The 14124-nt window shown below is 36.2% G+C and overlaps 1 protein-coding gene across 1 annotated transcript in view; it reads left to right on the top strand.

The window, feature by feature from the left end:
- Nucleotides 1-14124, top strand: part of si:ch211-212o1.2 (transmembrane protein 189) — a 93238-nt gene that overhangs the window by 56818 nt on the left and 22296 nt on the right. Inside the window, exon 4 of the mRNA XM_030136144.1 lies at nucleotides 10357-10501. Coding sequence (XP_029992004.1) covers nucleotides 10357-10501 — 145 coding nt within the window. The remainder of the gene's footprint in view (nucleotides 1-10356; nucleotides 10502-14124) is intronic.

The following is a 14124-nucleotide window of genomic DNA, read 5'->3' as shown; positions in this document are numbered from 1 at the left end:
GGATTTTTTTTTTTTTTATTATTGCGGTGAAAATGCCTGATTTTGCAGCAGCTTTTCCAAAAAACTGCGGTGAAATTTGTGATCATTTGAGGCTTCTTTTATTAAAGTCACAGGAACATGGGCATTTTCAAAAGAGCTAGAACAGTCTTTTTTGAGTTTTTAGCCTTAAAAAGCACCAGGAAGCAATGATTTAAAAAAAAAACAAAACAAAACAGGCTTTTTTCTTCCATTCATTTATTTGTTTTGAGCAGAAGAAAAAATTAAAGATTTTTTGTGTGCAAGGAACTAATATCAGAGCAAATACATTCATAAAGATGATCACGACAAAACAACAATTGCCATGTACACTAGTAATTAGGGATGGGAATCGTTAAGAATTTAACGATTCTGATTCCATTATCAATATTGCTTATCGATCCGATTCCTTATCGATTCTGTTATCGATTCTCATTGGGTGAGGGAATAAAAGAGTACAAATGGGTGTGTTTGCATTAACTGTCTTTTATACTACAGGGGTTGGACAAAATAATGGAAACACCTTAAAAAATCAACAAAATATAATTTAATATGGTGTGGGTCCGCCTTTTGCGGCAATTACAGCCTCAATTCTCCGAGGTATTGATTCATACAACTTGTGAATTGTTTCCAAAGGAATTTTAAGCCATTCTTCAGTTAGAATACCCTCCAACTCTTTTAGAGACGATGGCGGTGGAAATCGACGTCTTACTTGAATCTCTAAAACTGACCATAAATGCTCAATAATGTTGAGGTCTGGGGACTGTGCCGGCCATACGAGATGCTCAACTTCATTAGAATGTTCCTCATGCCATTCTTTAACAATTCTAGCTGTATGGATTGGGGCATTATCATCTTGAGGTGAAGGTGTTTCCATTATTTTGTCCAACCCCTGTATTTCCATCTCTGCACAGAAAATATAACATATACAGTATGTACAAATAATAATAACAGATGATGCGGCAGGGGGCGGGGGGGGGGGGTGCCGTGAAAGTGAAACTACAGACTCATTACTAATTCCTCTATTGCCGCATTTCTACTACGTGGAACCGGTTCGACTCGGCTCGGCTTGTCTCCTGTTGTTGTGCACCTCATTTCCTTTCCCTTCTTACCTTCGGAAACTTGTATTTGAATAGTTACGAAGTTTGTTGCCCACACCGGAACCAGAACCGGCCCCGGCGTTCACTCTGCCGCTACATTCACAAGCACCGCTAAGTAGAGAATCAAATACGTGACATTCCAGTAAATGATTCACATGCTGTGGACAAATGTTTGAGCATATTGGAGGGATTCCACCCTTTTGAAGACATGGAAGCTTTGACAGTGTTCCAAGTAAGTGGACCTGCTGTCGTCTGTTTAGACCGTTTCTGCCTCAACGCCATGTTAGCTATGTTCTGACCAAAACAATGGAGCGTACGTGTGACACGCATGCACAATGAGGGCGGAATCGATAAGCAGAATCGTTAAGCAGGCAGGCAAACGATTCCAAGGAATCGAGCTACTGGGAACCGGTTCTCAAAAAGAACCGGTTCTCGATTCCCATCCCTACTAGCAATAATAAAATAAATTCAGTATGTACTGCTCATAACGCAGTGGGAAGAAAAAAACGTATTAAATCCCACCCCCATCTCACATTTATACAACATAACACTTGACTTTTGCTTCCTTAATGATACAGTAGTATATTTAGGATTAGGGTTAGATGCATTATGTTTTTTTTTTTCGTCTCTCGTGTGCGGGTGTATCCGTTTCCGATGGTTCGGGCCTTTTTGTTCTGATCAGACGAGGCTCAGATTAACGCCGACCTGTTGCACATGTGCCGACCTCCGCGACGTCACCGTGATACTTTACTGTCTGGAGAGCACGTTTCCAGCGGAGAAGGCCGCAGAAGCCTTAGCGACGCCCCCCTAAAGCCTTCGAGCCCATGTCTCCGACAGATGCCGCACATTTGTTTTTTTATCTTGCACATAAAAATCTCAGCAGAATTTTCACACGTCAGAAAACGAGCCAAAATACTGTAAAAAGGAGGGAAAAAATATGGTTTTATATTAAGATGAGGCACATTGAAACATTCAGGAATTATTAGAATTAGAGTAGAATTTAGTTTATTTAACCCGTAAAGACCCAGTGCTACTTTTACGTCACTTCCCATATGAATTTTTTGGTTTCTTTAACCTTTCTTCATTGATTTATCACTATTTCTATTATATTATCCTTTGTGTTTTGCATTTTTTCCATGGTTATCAGATCTTTTCCTTTATTTAATTTGCTGATTGTGTACATGTTCATTAAAGCTCAGATTAAAGTTGAGGGTTATTATATCAGAAACGGAGAAAACTTAAGAAAAAGTAGATTTTTCAGCAAATATATCAATAACTGAATCTAAAAACAAGTATCTGCAAGCACTGTCATTGATCCAACTCCATGGGTTTATTACTTGTTCTTCAATTTTGTTCAGTTTGTGCCTAATTTTGTTCCTGTTACCTATTATTTTGTTGATTTATTCATTTTTGTTGCTTATTTTTTACTTAATTTTGGTCAATTTATTGCTTATTTTTTCATGTAATTTAGGATTTTCTAAATTTTTGACTTATTTTGGGTCATTTTCTATACTAATGTACATAAAGCCAGTGTGTCCATCCGCTGTCACTGATCCAACTCCATGGGTTTTACTGGTGAATCAACGTTGTAGAAGATGATGGTGTTTCCATGGTACCTGCAGAGCCTCTGAACATCCAAATGGGTCATATCTGATGACCATGAACAGATGAATAACTGTATTTTACACCAATTATTGACATGGATTGATAGGATTAGTGGATCAACAGGTATTAAACAGTTTAGATCAGTAGATGGTTTTAGTTTTTGAGGGTTAACAGAATAAATACAGGGTTCTGGAAGTTACAAAATGATGAATACTCCTAATTTTTCAAGTATTTTGCTCATTTTCTCTTCACTTTAGAAAGATTTGTTCACTTTTGTTCCATATTTCCTTTTTTTGGGGGGGCGGGGGGTAATTTTTCCCTTATTTTTCAAGCATTTTGCTGATTTTATTCTCATTTTACAAGTTTTTGTACATTTTATTCTATGAATAATTGAGGTAAAACTGTATTTTACACCAGTTATTTCCATGTATTGATAGGATTTGTGGATAAACAGGTATTAAACAGTTTAGATCAGTAGACGGTTTTGGTTGACAGTGGATGTTTGGATCTTTCACATTCACAATTTTTCTTTCTCTAATGATTTATCTCCAATTATTATAATATTATACTCTGCATTGTGCATTTTTCAGTGAAAATCAGGTATTTTCTGATATTTAATTCACTGATTGTGTAGAAATTCAGTCATTCAGTGACATGTATTGATAGGATTATTGGATCAAACGTTATTAAACAGTTTAGATCAGTAGATTGTTTAGGTTGCCAGTGGCTGTTCGGGTCTTTATGGGTTAAAAAAAAAAAAAAAAAAACACCATCAACATACACTAAGTGGACAAAAGTATGTGGACACGTTGAATTCAGGTGTTTCTTTTCTAACAGGGATCATATTGGTCTGAATATGGAACCTGAATTAAAATAATATCTTCAGTGTAATTTTTGCATTTCATAAATTCATCCCACGGACCGGATTGGACCCTCTTGCAGGCCGGTTTTGGGCCACGGGCTGTATTTTTGACACCCCTGTGTCAGAACATCCTTGATTCATAGAAGCTGAAAAACAGTGAAAGAATGCGTCAACACATCGAGTTTGATTTTACAAAAATCACAAAGATCAGATATTGTGTAAAAAATGTACTTCTTAAAGCATAAACAGTGAGAAATGAAGCAGATTTAATTGGAATTTTTTTAGGAAAATGTTTTTTGTCATTGCTAGTTTTCACCATCGTTCTGTTTAACTATTAAAAACCCTGGACAGTGTAAAGTCAAACCCATCCCTCTTCCTGTATTCGCTATGTCGGTTCTTGAACACGCCAGTAACAGCAACTCTCAAAAACCACAATTTCGGTTAATGAATTTACCACGTCAGACATCTTTATATTTTATACACTGGGTACCCTTTACGCTTTGCTCTGACTTAAACTGCGTGCCCATGCAGAACACATGACCTCCGGTGTTTCTCCACCTTACTCCAATACTTCCGTAAAAACAGCTGTCCGGTTAAATCCGGGCTGCCCCAGGGGGTGGTGGTGGTCGCGTAATTTAAGTTAACTCACCAGTTATGTTTTGGATGGACAGACCAACCCAAGAGAAATGGAAGAACTCACCAAAAAAGAAAGTTTGAGATTTTTTAAAAAGTTAAAACAAAACTTGATTTATTTGTTTTAGGCAAAAATAGAAAAAGGTTACAAAAAAGAAAGAAGTCAGTTATCAATTAGTCTAGCATCAAACACACTATTTGTCTCCCACCTTGTCTCATCTCATCATCACATTTTATAGTCTTCAATCACTTGGAAGACTTCCATATTTGGTACATAATCTCAATGATTGGTTGAACACTTGTTGCTGGGTAAAACATGTCACAGCTTACGTCAATAACTCCACGTTAGCTAATTCTAAGAAACACATTAGAAAGTTCACCTGAGTTAATCACACCTCGGTTTGATATTTGCACCAACAATTTAGCTTACATTGCATAGTTAAACCACAAAGAGTTTCCGTAAGTACGTCTAGTTCTAACACTTGTGCAATTCTTGACCACAGAAAGTCCCTAAGTTCATAATCAAGATGAACTCAGCTCGCTTTTACCACAAAGCTGCAAGATAAGATCTTTTTCTGACCTTTTCTCCGAGTTCAGCACACACGAACCTGACCTGACACTAACTGTTCAGTACAAAGGACACATCTGCAAAAATAAAAGATTCTTCAAGCAAAACAACCTGCAACATTATATTTTTCCTTCTCCATTTTGGTTCATGATGTATGATGTATGATATTCACCTGACATTGTAGAGCAAAATTTAAAATCACATTCAACTCCCATTTAATATGATCCGTATCACACGGTGTTGTTTTTAATTGTCATTTTTGTTTTATAACCTGTGAAATTATAGCACTCAAACATAAACGCAGCCTTAGATTTTCCCAGAAGTGCGTATTCCTCAGCGACGGTTTGGGCCGTGCTGTTTTTCTGTCGTCATCATGTCGTTGAGCTTTAATTGACTCAACAAGGATTTAGTCGTCCTCTAATGACGCCGCTTTGAGGAAAAAGTCACGCTCATTAGTTCCCAATGACGCTCGATTCACACTGAAATTTGCCAGATGTGCTTACAGTTTGGGGACAGACACTATGTAGACAAAAGTAATGGGACACGTTGAATTCAGGTGTTTTCTTTTCTAACAGGGGTCTGGGATACAAAACAATAATGACTAAAGTCAGAATATAGTTTTATATTATGGGATAAATATCATTGCATTGGTTAATTTGGGTTAAATTGTAATCTTTGTTTCCAAAATGCATCAGAGATGGTTTGGACTTCATTTCTCTCATTTTTCAATTTTGTTTTTTGTTTTTTTATCCATGACTATGATTTTAAATGTTCTTCTTCTAAATTGCGAAAATATTTTTCCTGCTCTGACTGTAAATAATAATTTTCTACCACAACTAACCATCTACTAGGAAGAAAAATTTCCCATTAAACTTTAAGGAAATACTGATGTTTCTAAACCATATGGACATAAATATTGGGACACATCATGTCTACAGCTGTAAGATGTCCTGTTCATGAGGATCTGAGATAAAAACATCAATATTTCCTAAAAGTTTAATGGTAGATTTTTCTTCCTCAGTGAGATGTGATGAAAGTAGATGGTTAGATGTGGGAGAAAATTATTATTTACAGTCAGAGCAGGAAAAACATTTTAGAAATTTAGAGGAAGAACATTTAAAATTAGTCATGGATAAATACATTTTTAAAATCATTTCTCTCAACATTGATTTTTTTTTTTCTTTGGACTTAATTTCTCTTGACAGTGATTTTTTTATCCATGAGTATGATTTTAAATGTTCAACCATTAATTTACTAAAATATATTTCCTGCTCTGACTGTAAATAATAATTTTTCTACCACAACTAACCATCTACTTTCATCACATCTCACTGAGGAAGAAAAATCTACCATTAAACTTTAAGGAAATATTGATGTTTCTAAACTATATGGACATAAATATTGGGACACATCATGTCTCCAGCTGTAAGATGTCCATGTTCATGAGGATTTGAGATAAAAACATGAATATTTCCTAATTCTCCTTCGATGCTTTAATCAGCTTCATCAGAACTGTGGGAAAAAAGATGCACATAAGAACAAAGAAGAACGGAAAAAGAAAAATGGCTATGCTTAGAAAAGCGTGTGCACTATGTGGACAAAAGTATGTGGACATATTGAATTCCGGTGTTTCTTTTCTAACAGGGGTCTGGGATACAAAACAATAATGACTAATGTCAGAATATAGTTTTATATTATGGGATAAATATCATTGCATTGGTTAGTTTGGGTTAAATTATCTTTGTTTCCAAAATGCCTCAGAGATGGTTTGGACTTAATTTCTCTCAACATTGATTTTTTTTTTTTTTTTTTTTTTAATCCATGACTATGATTTTAAATGTTCTTCCTCTAAATTTCTAAAATTATTTTTTGTGCACTGACTGTAAATAATAATAAATATTGATGTTTTTTGTCTCAAATCATCATGAAGTGATGTGTCCCAATATTTATGTCCATATAATTTATAAACGTCAATATTTCTTTAACATTTCTGATAAAAATGAAAAAAACAAAACAATATCAATATTCAATGGAATCAAATAAGGAAGTGAGGAAGGATATTAAATTTTACTTTTTTCACATTAAATCAATATATTGTAGTTTATTATGTTATTATTTTACTTGAGATCATGTTGGACTGTATGTGGAACCTGATCCTTGATTGTTAATACACTATATGAACTATATTGATGTCTCTAAACTATGTAGACATAAATATTGGGACACATCATGTCTACAGCTGTAAGATGTCCTGTTCATTAGGATCTGAGATAAAAACATCTATTTCCTTAAAGTTTAATGGTAGATTTTTCTTCCTCAGTGAGATGTGATGAAAGTAGATGGTTAGATGTGGTAGAAAATTATTATTTACAGTCAGAGCAGGAACAATATTATAGAAATTTAGAGGAAGAACATTTAAAATCAGAGTCATGGATAAAAAAAAAAAAAAAAAAAAAGTATTTTAAGAGACATTGTATTACATGCACTTCAGAAATGTGATCATAGAAAAACTCTGGTTTACATGTTTCAGTCTATTATTGGATTTCTGTCAGAGTACGTACATATGTAATGATGACAGACTCAAACTTTCCTTTTATTGTCTTCCGCTCACGTCACTTCCGATGTCTTTTGTTTTACACATTCACAGATGTCAAAGTATTGTTGTATTCCTTCCTTTGCTGTTTGCACTGGTTCACGGTGCATAGAAATAAAAGTGGTGCACACATCAACTCACCATTTTATGAATTTTTGACGTCAGGCATCCTTTCATCACACTTTTCTCAGGTTCTACAGTTCGTAAAATGTTCCTGTTCATGTTGATTTGAGATAAAAACATCAATATTTCCTTAAAGTTTAATGGTAGATTTTTCTTCCTCAGTGAGATGTGAAGAAAATAGATGGTTAGTTGTGGTAGAAAATAATTATTTACAGTCAGAGCAGGAAAAATATTTTAGAAATTTAGAGGAAGAACATTTAAAATCATAGCAATGGATAAAAAAAAAAAAAAAAAAATCAATGTTGAGAGAAATTAAGCCCAAACCATCTCTGAGGCATTTTGGAAACAAAGATAACAATTTAAACCGAACGAACCAATGCAATGATATTTATCCCATAATATAAAACTATATTATGATGTTTTTTTTATTACTGTTTTGTATCCCAGACCCCTGGAACACCTGAATTCAACATGTCCACATACTTTTGTCCATATTTTGTTCTTTCTTTTCTAATCATAGATATCAGTCTTTTTCCATTCTTTGTCTCTCTTATGTGCATCTTTTTTTCCACAGTTCTCCGATGAAGCTGATTAAAGCATCGAAGACGAGTTAATGGAACATCTTAAGTCAGTTTGTCCTAAAAACCCAGAGGGACAAACATTTGGACACAAAGACTGTGAGAGAAAGTGAAGGAAAAAATCAAGAAAAAGTGAGATGAGAATCCAGTAAAAAGGTCGGGAGGACAAAAAAAAAAGAAGGGGGTGTGAGGGCGTGTCTGTCCGAGCAGTGGGACGGCGCTGGTTGCTGGGGCGATGGGCGATGTGAGCCGGTGATTAACGGACGTCGTGCGAGGCGGGCCGTTAAACGGTGTGGGATTAGAGGACACGCGGTGATCGGTGGCCCGGCGGTAACTGGGAGCGCCGACGCCGCCCCGCTCTGCACGACCTCCACGGCTTAGCTGGCCTTTCATCTGACTGAGGGCTGTGGCGAGGGGCGGGGGGGGCGGTGTGGTGTCGAGGAGGGGGGGTGGAGGGGGGGGGCGGACAAAAAGGGAGATGGATACATAATTGTGGAGATATCAACAGATATGTGTCTGCAATGGCACCTACCAACCATGTGTGTGTGTGAACGGTGACAATAATGAGTTTTCATGCTGATGCTTCCACACACACACAGGCAATACAGATGCAAACTGTCCTTTTTGGCTTTTTTTCCACAGAGGGACATAAATTACCTTTATCCTGTGTGCGAGTGTGTTGCTCTTTTTCCTCTTTTGTGCTTCTGAGATTCAGATTCGCTCTTTCATTTGAGACCCCCATGCTATCACAGACAGGTGTCTGCCTCTGCACAATGCAGGTGGGTTTCCACCGTGTGTGTGTGTGTGTGTGTGTTTTGAAGCTCACATTTTCAGTTTCGTCCACAGGTCATTTGTGTGTGTGTGTTTGGTGGAGTCGACTGCTGCTCTGTGGTTTATTAGGATGCTGGATATGAGCTTCGGGGTGGCGTACGATGCTGGGTACCACTGAGTTCTGAGTCTGTGTGTGTGTATGTGTGTGTGTGTGTGTGTTAGATGTGCATTTGCGTCAACAGTCTAAACAGTTCTTCCCACTGTCTGTTTTCATTTATAAGAACATTCAACCTTAGTTTCTTCAGTTTCTGCTGCGTTGTTGAAAACAAACCTGCGTACTCTTTTGGACTGAAGCTGCTCCTAATTGGTTCATAAACGTCGAAGCAGAACACTCACATGCACACGCTCTTATTCGGACAAACACTAAACTCCTCCTCTGCTGTTTACAGGACTAATCAAAGTGGGGTTTTTTATGAATATTCCTCTTGTACGTACACTGATATTAAAAACAGGGTTTTCCATTGTGTCAGCTCATCCTCCATCTTCTTTTCCTTCAGAACTTTTTCTTACAAAGGTCTTTTTTCGGTGTTTGCTCAGATCCAGTAACCTGTTGATTTCCTCTTTCCTCACATTTAACAGTTTGTGTGTCTGTACCAAACCACCCATCTGTACTAGAGAGGAGCTTTATTCTATTCTATTCTATTCTATTCTATTCTATTCTATTCTATTCTATTGTTTTCTATTCTATCCTATTCTATTGTTTTCTGTTCTATTCTTTTCTATTCTATTATATTCTGTGCTGTTCTATTCTATTCTATTCTATTGTTTTCTATTCTGTTCTATTCAGTGCTGTTCTATTCCATTCTATTCCATTGTATTCTATTCTATTCTATGACTTTCTGTTCTGTTCTATTCTGTTCTATTCAGTGCTGTTTTTTCTGTTCTATTCTATTCCATTTTATTCTATTGTTTTCTAATTTATTCTGTTCTGTTCTTTGCTGTTCTGTTCTATTCTGTGCTGTTTTATTCTGTGCTGTTCTATTCTATTCTGCTCTATTTTATTCTGTTCTTTTCTATTCTATTATTTTCTGTTCTGTTCTATTCTATTATATTCAATGCTGTTCTATTCTGTTCTGCTCTGTTCTATTATGTTCTATTCTATGCTGTTGTATTCCACGCTGGTCTATTCTGTTCATTTGTATTCTGTTTTGTTCTGTTTTATTCTATTATATGCTATTACATTCTATTCTGTTCTGTTCTATTCTGTTCTATTGTATTGTTTGCTGTTCTATTCTATTCTATTCTATTCTATTCTATAGAAGCACATGGCCTTTGTCCATCATTACTTCCACATCATTTCTAATGGTACTATTTCTTTTCTCATATCCACCTTCTCCTCCACCTCCACCTCCTCCTGGTCTGTGTCATGGTCATTTCCTTGTAAATCTCAGTAAAAGGTTTTGTCTGTTTCACTTTCTTATGTCCAACGTGTCTGTGTCTCTGTGCAGGCGTTTATTCGTCCGTTCAGGGAGCACCACATCGACCCAACCGCCATCACTCGCCACGACTTCATTGAAACCAATGGAGACAACTGTATGATCCCCATCCTCCCACTGGCTCACATGGCCTACAAGTTCCTCACATACACACCAGGTAACACACACACACACACACACAACGGCAAGAAAATCACAGGTATTATCAACATGAATGACCTGCATGAACATTTAAACACAAACAAATGTAGGAAACCTGTTAGTGGACGAACACGAACGTGACTGAATGGAAATGAAGAGAGAGAACGGAAAACAAAAGGAATAATTACAGCAGAAAATGTCCGTTAATCCATGTTTTTTTGTTTGTTTTTCTGCAAATTTCCTGCTTAGATTCCATTCTAACATGGAAGAACACAAAGCTCTGGTCAAATGGTACAAATCCAGCTGTACAGAGAAGACATGTGTCAATCAAAATGTTAAACATATTTGACTTAAGCTTTGAGTTGAATCATTTTTAGCTTACCGACTGACAGGCTGTAAGCTATTGTCGTCATGCAGTATTCGATATCGTCTGTCGTCGTCTGTCGTTGTCTGTTGTTGTCTGTTGTCCGTTACAAAAATTTCAATCGTCTTCTTCTCTGAAACTACAATTCTGATTGACTTCAAACTTGGTATACAGCTTCTTTATGATGATGTCAACAAAAGTTAGTGAAATTATTTGGATCTGGATCTGATTCTGGATTTGGTGCCACTTTGGAAAATTTTCCCATTATAATGATATCCAGTGTAAATTTCTCCAGTCCAGCCCTGATGGGGAGATGACCAAAACATAATGTCCACATGCTGATCAGGATCTTCTTCTGGATCTGGGAACTTATGGAAAATTTAACATGGGCTCTTATGGGGAAAAAATTTCAATCGTCTTCTTCTCCGAAACTCCAGTTCTGATTGACTTCAAACTTGGTATACAGCTTCTTTATGATGATGTCAACAAAAGTTAGTGAAATTATTTCCATCCAGATCTGATTCTGGATTTGGTGCAACTTTGAAAAATTTTCCCCATTATGATTGATAGGAAGTGGATTGATCCAATAAATCAGTATCAATGATATCAAGTTGGAATTTGAATTTTTTACAGATATGATTGGAATATGAGCAAAACATGGGCTATTTCTGCAATAGAATAAATACACAGAACTGGGTGAGAATAAATGGCATCTGGATACATTTCCCAAAGCTTTGAATTTGGCCGGTAAACTACAGGGCCATTGGTCCTATTTTTATTTATGGTGGGGGTATTTTTGTTGGACTGAAATTCCAAGCTAATGTTTATGGAAATTCTTTTTGCCGTGTGCTGCAAGTGTTAAGTCTGTAAAAGCGTAAAAATGTGATTCGCTAACTTTGTCAACTTAAATTGAGTTGATTGACATAATCAAAATCAATTACTGTTGATCACTGATAGGAAGTCATGTATGGGCTTTAGGATTAGGGTTAGACAGTCGTAGACAATTATGTTGCACTCTTTCTTTAACCATAATGTAAACAGCATCCCACAGACTAAGAGGACTTGATATTTGTTGCTTTTCCATTGACCCTCAAATTGTGCAAATATAACTTGCGCATAAAACTTTACCCAATGGAAAAATGACAATTTCTCCAAAAGTCTTATTTTTCGATTAAAAGTTTTTGCGCTAGCAAGAGGTGGTTTTTCGGGCATAGCGCAAATAGTATATCATGCAAAACTGCAATGAAAAGACCTTTTTTCGCAACTAGAATCAGGTGTTGTGGTATGTCTGGACACGCCAGGAAACCCAAATAATTTTTAATTTAGTACGAGATAGAGGTGTAATATATAATAATAATGAATATATCTGTAAATCAACACCATATTTACGTTCGCCGCCATTTTTATGGAATGACTTCTCGTGTCATCTCGCGATAATAAATAAACAAATCATTGCATTTGTGATTTAATGGAAAAACCGACATTACGCACTTCTGTTTTTTCGGCATTTAGTAAATATCGGTTAAGTTTTGCCTAGATGTCCAATGGAAAAGTGACTAAAGATTCTTGATTAGGGGTGTAAGAAAATATCAGTTCTGCAATATATCGCAATATTTCATTTCACGATACTGTATCGATATCAAAAAGTACTGAATCGATATTTTTAGGCATTTATTCAAATGCAGATATGGCGGAGGTTCATTTTTGTTTTTTGATTTTTTTATTGTTTATACCTTATTGATTATTATTTAACACTCTTTTATTAAATAACGTTAGTTCCTTTGTTGGGATTGTGCAAAAATAATGTCATGATGTTAGTTTTGAACTAATAGAATATGAACATTTGAACAGGATCGTAAACTGCAATGTCTGTAAAACATAATTTCAGTTTGAACACAGGAAAATTTTATGATATGGCGTTAGATCCTGTTGTGATCAAATAATAATGTGTTTAATATTTGTGCATATTTCTGCTGTAATTCAATTCTTCAAGAAAGTGATCATTAAAAAAAAAAAAGAAACAAACAAAAAAATTGCCTTTTTAACAGTATCATGATATATCGTGATATCTCGAATCGTGATAGTATTGTGATTTGTATATATTTGTATGTATATTTGTGATTTGCCAGAGTCTTGCCAATACAGACCCCTATTCTTGATAGAACATTCCGGTGAGATACGGGGACACTGGAACTCTTTTTCTGTTGTGACTCGGTCAGCCTCAGTTTTCCAGTCGCTAACTGTTTGAGAAGGTCGACTGTACGGCTCTGAGTTGGAGTTGTAGGACGCCAAAGGCAGCGCAGCATCCGGGGTTATCCGAGTGTGACCGCTGATTATTGGAAAACATAGGGCACTTTGTGTTCCCAGCCACGTGCATTGACCTGACAAGTTCAGGGGCAGAAAGATCAGAGAGAGAGAGAGAGAGAGAGACAGAGCAACATGTTATTGAGGAGGTGACATGTCCACCTGTCATGGCTGAAGGGCAGAGCAGAGGGGACGTCACACTATTCTGCTGGAACGGTCTGATCAAGGTGAACTTTATGGGGTTTTATTAGATCAGGTCTGATAAGGAAAGGTTTGGCTGTGCAGTAAAATGCTCAGATTGGTAGTCATTCAGGTTTATTTGCAGATTTAACGCAGTGTAAGTTGGAAGAAACAGGGTTAAAAGTAAAATTTACAGATGTACGATAGATACATAAATGAAATTAAAGGTTAGAAATTGTTTTTTTAATAACTATCATTTTTTCATAACAACTGCTATTATGACATTATCATTATTATTCATTTCTTTTTGCTCTTTATGTTATTGAAAGAAATGATGTTTATAGATGTATAACCATAATTTCTTTTACTTCTATGTCATTTTTATGTATCTCTCTACTTCATGGAAGGTATGCAAATGAGATTGTTTTATTTTGTTTAAAATATAGCTAGGTCGAGGTGAGGTCATTCTATAAGCCTTTTGGGTTTCTGGTCTCACCTGCAAATTTTTGTTCCCTCCTTTCTACCAAGAGAGATATGTACATGTATTTGTTTTATTTTATATTTGTATGTTTTGAATTTTTTTATGAATTTTCAAAAACTGCTCAATGATGAGAGATAGGAAAATTTTAGATTTTGTGCCCTTGCTGTGACCTTGAACTTTGGCCTACTTGGCCCAAAATGTAATGGGTTGGTCCCAGGGCCTAGGCCTATGTGTGGGTACAATTTGGTAAAGATGGTTGGAATAGTTTTCCTGTAAAGTTGCTAACAAACAAACAAACAAACAAACACAC

The sequence above is a fragment of the Sphaeramia orbicularis genome, chromosome 6, assembly GCF_902148855.1.
Source record: "Sphaeramia orbicularis chromosome 6, fSphaOr1.1, whole genome shotgun sequence".
Lineage (NCBI taxonomy): Eukaryota > Metazoa > Chordata > Actinopteri > Kurtiformes > Apogonidae > Sphaeramia > Sphaeramia orbicularis.
The sequence above is the reverse complement of the archived record's forward strand: the minus strand, read 5'-3'. Positions and strand labels throughout refer to the sequence as shown.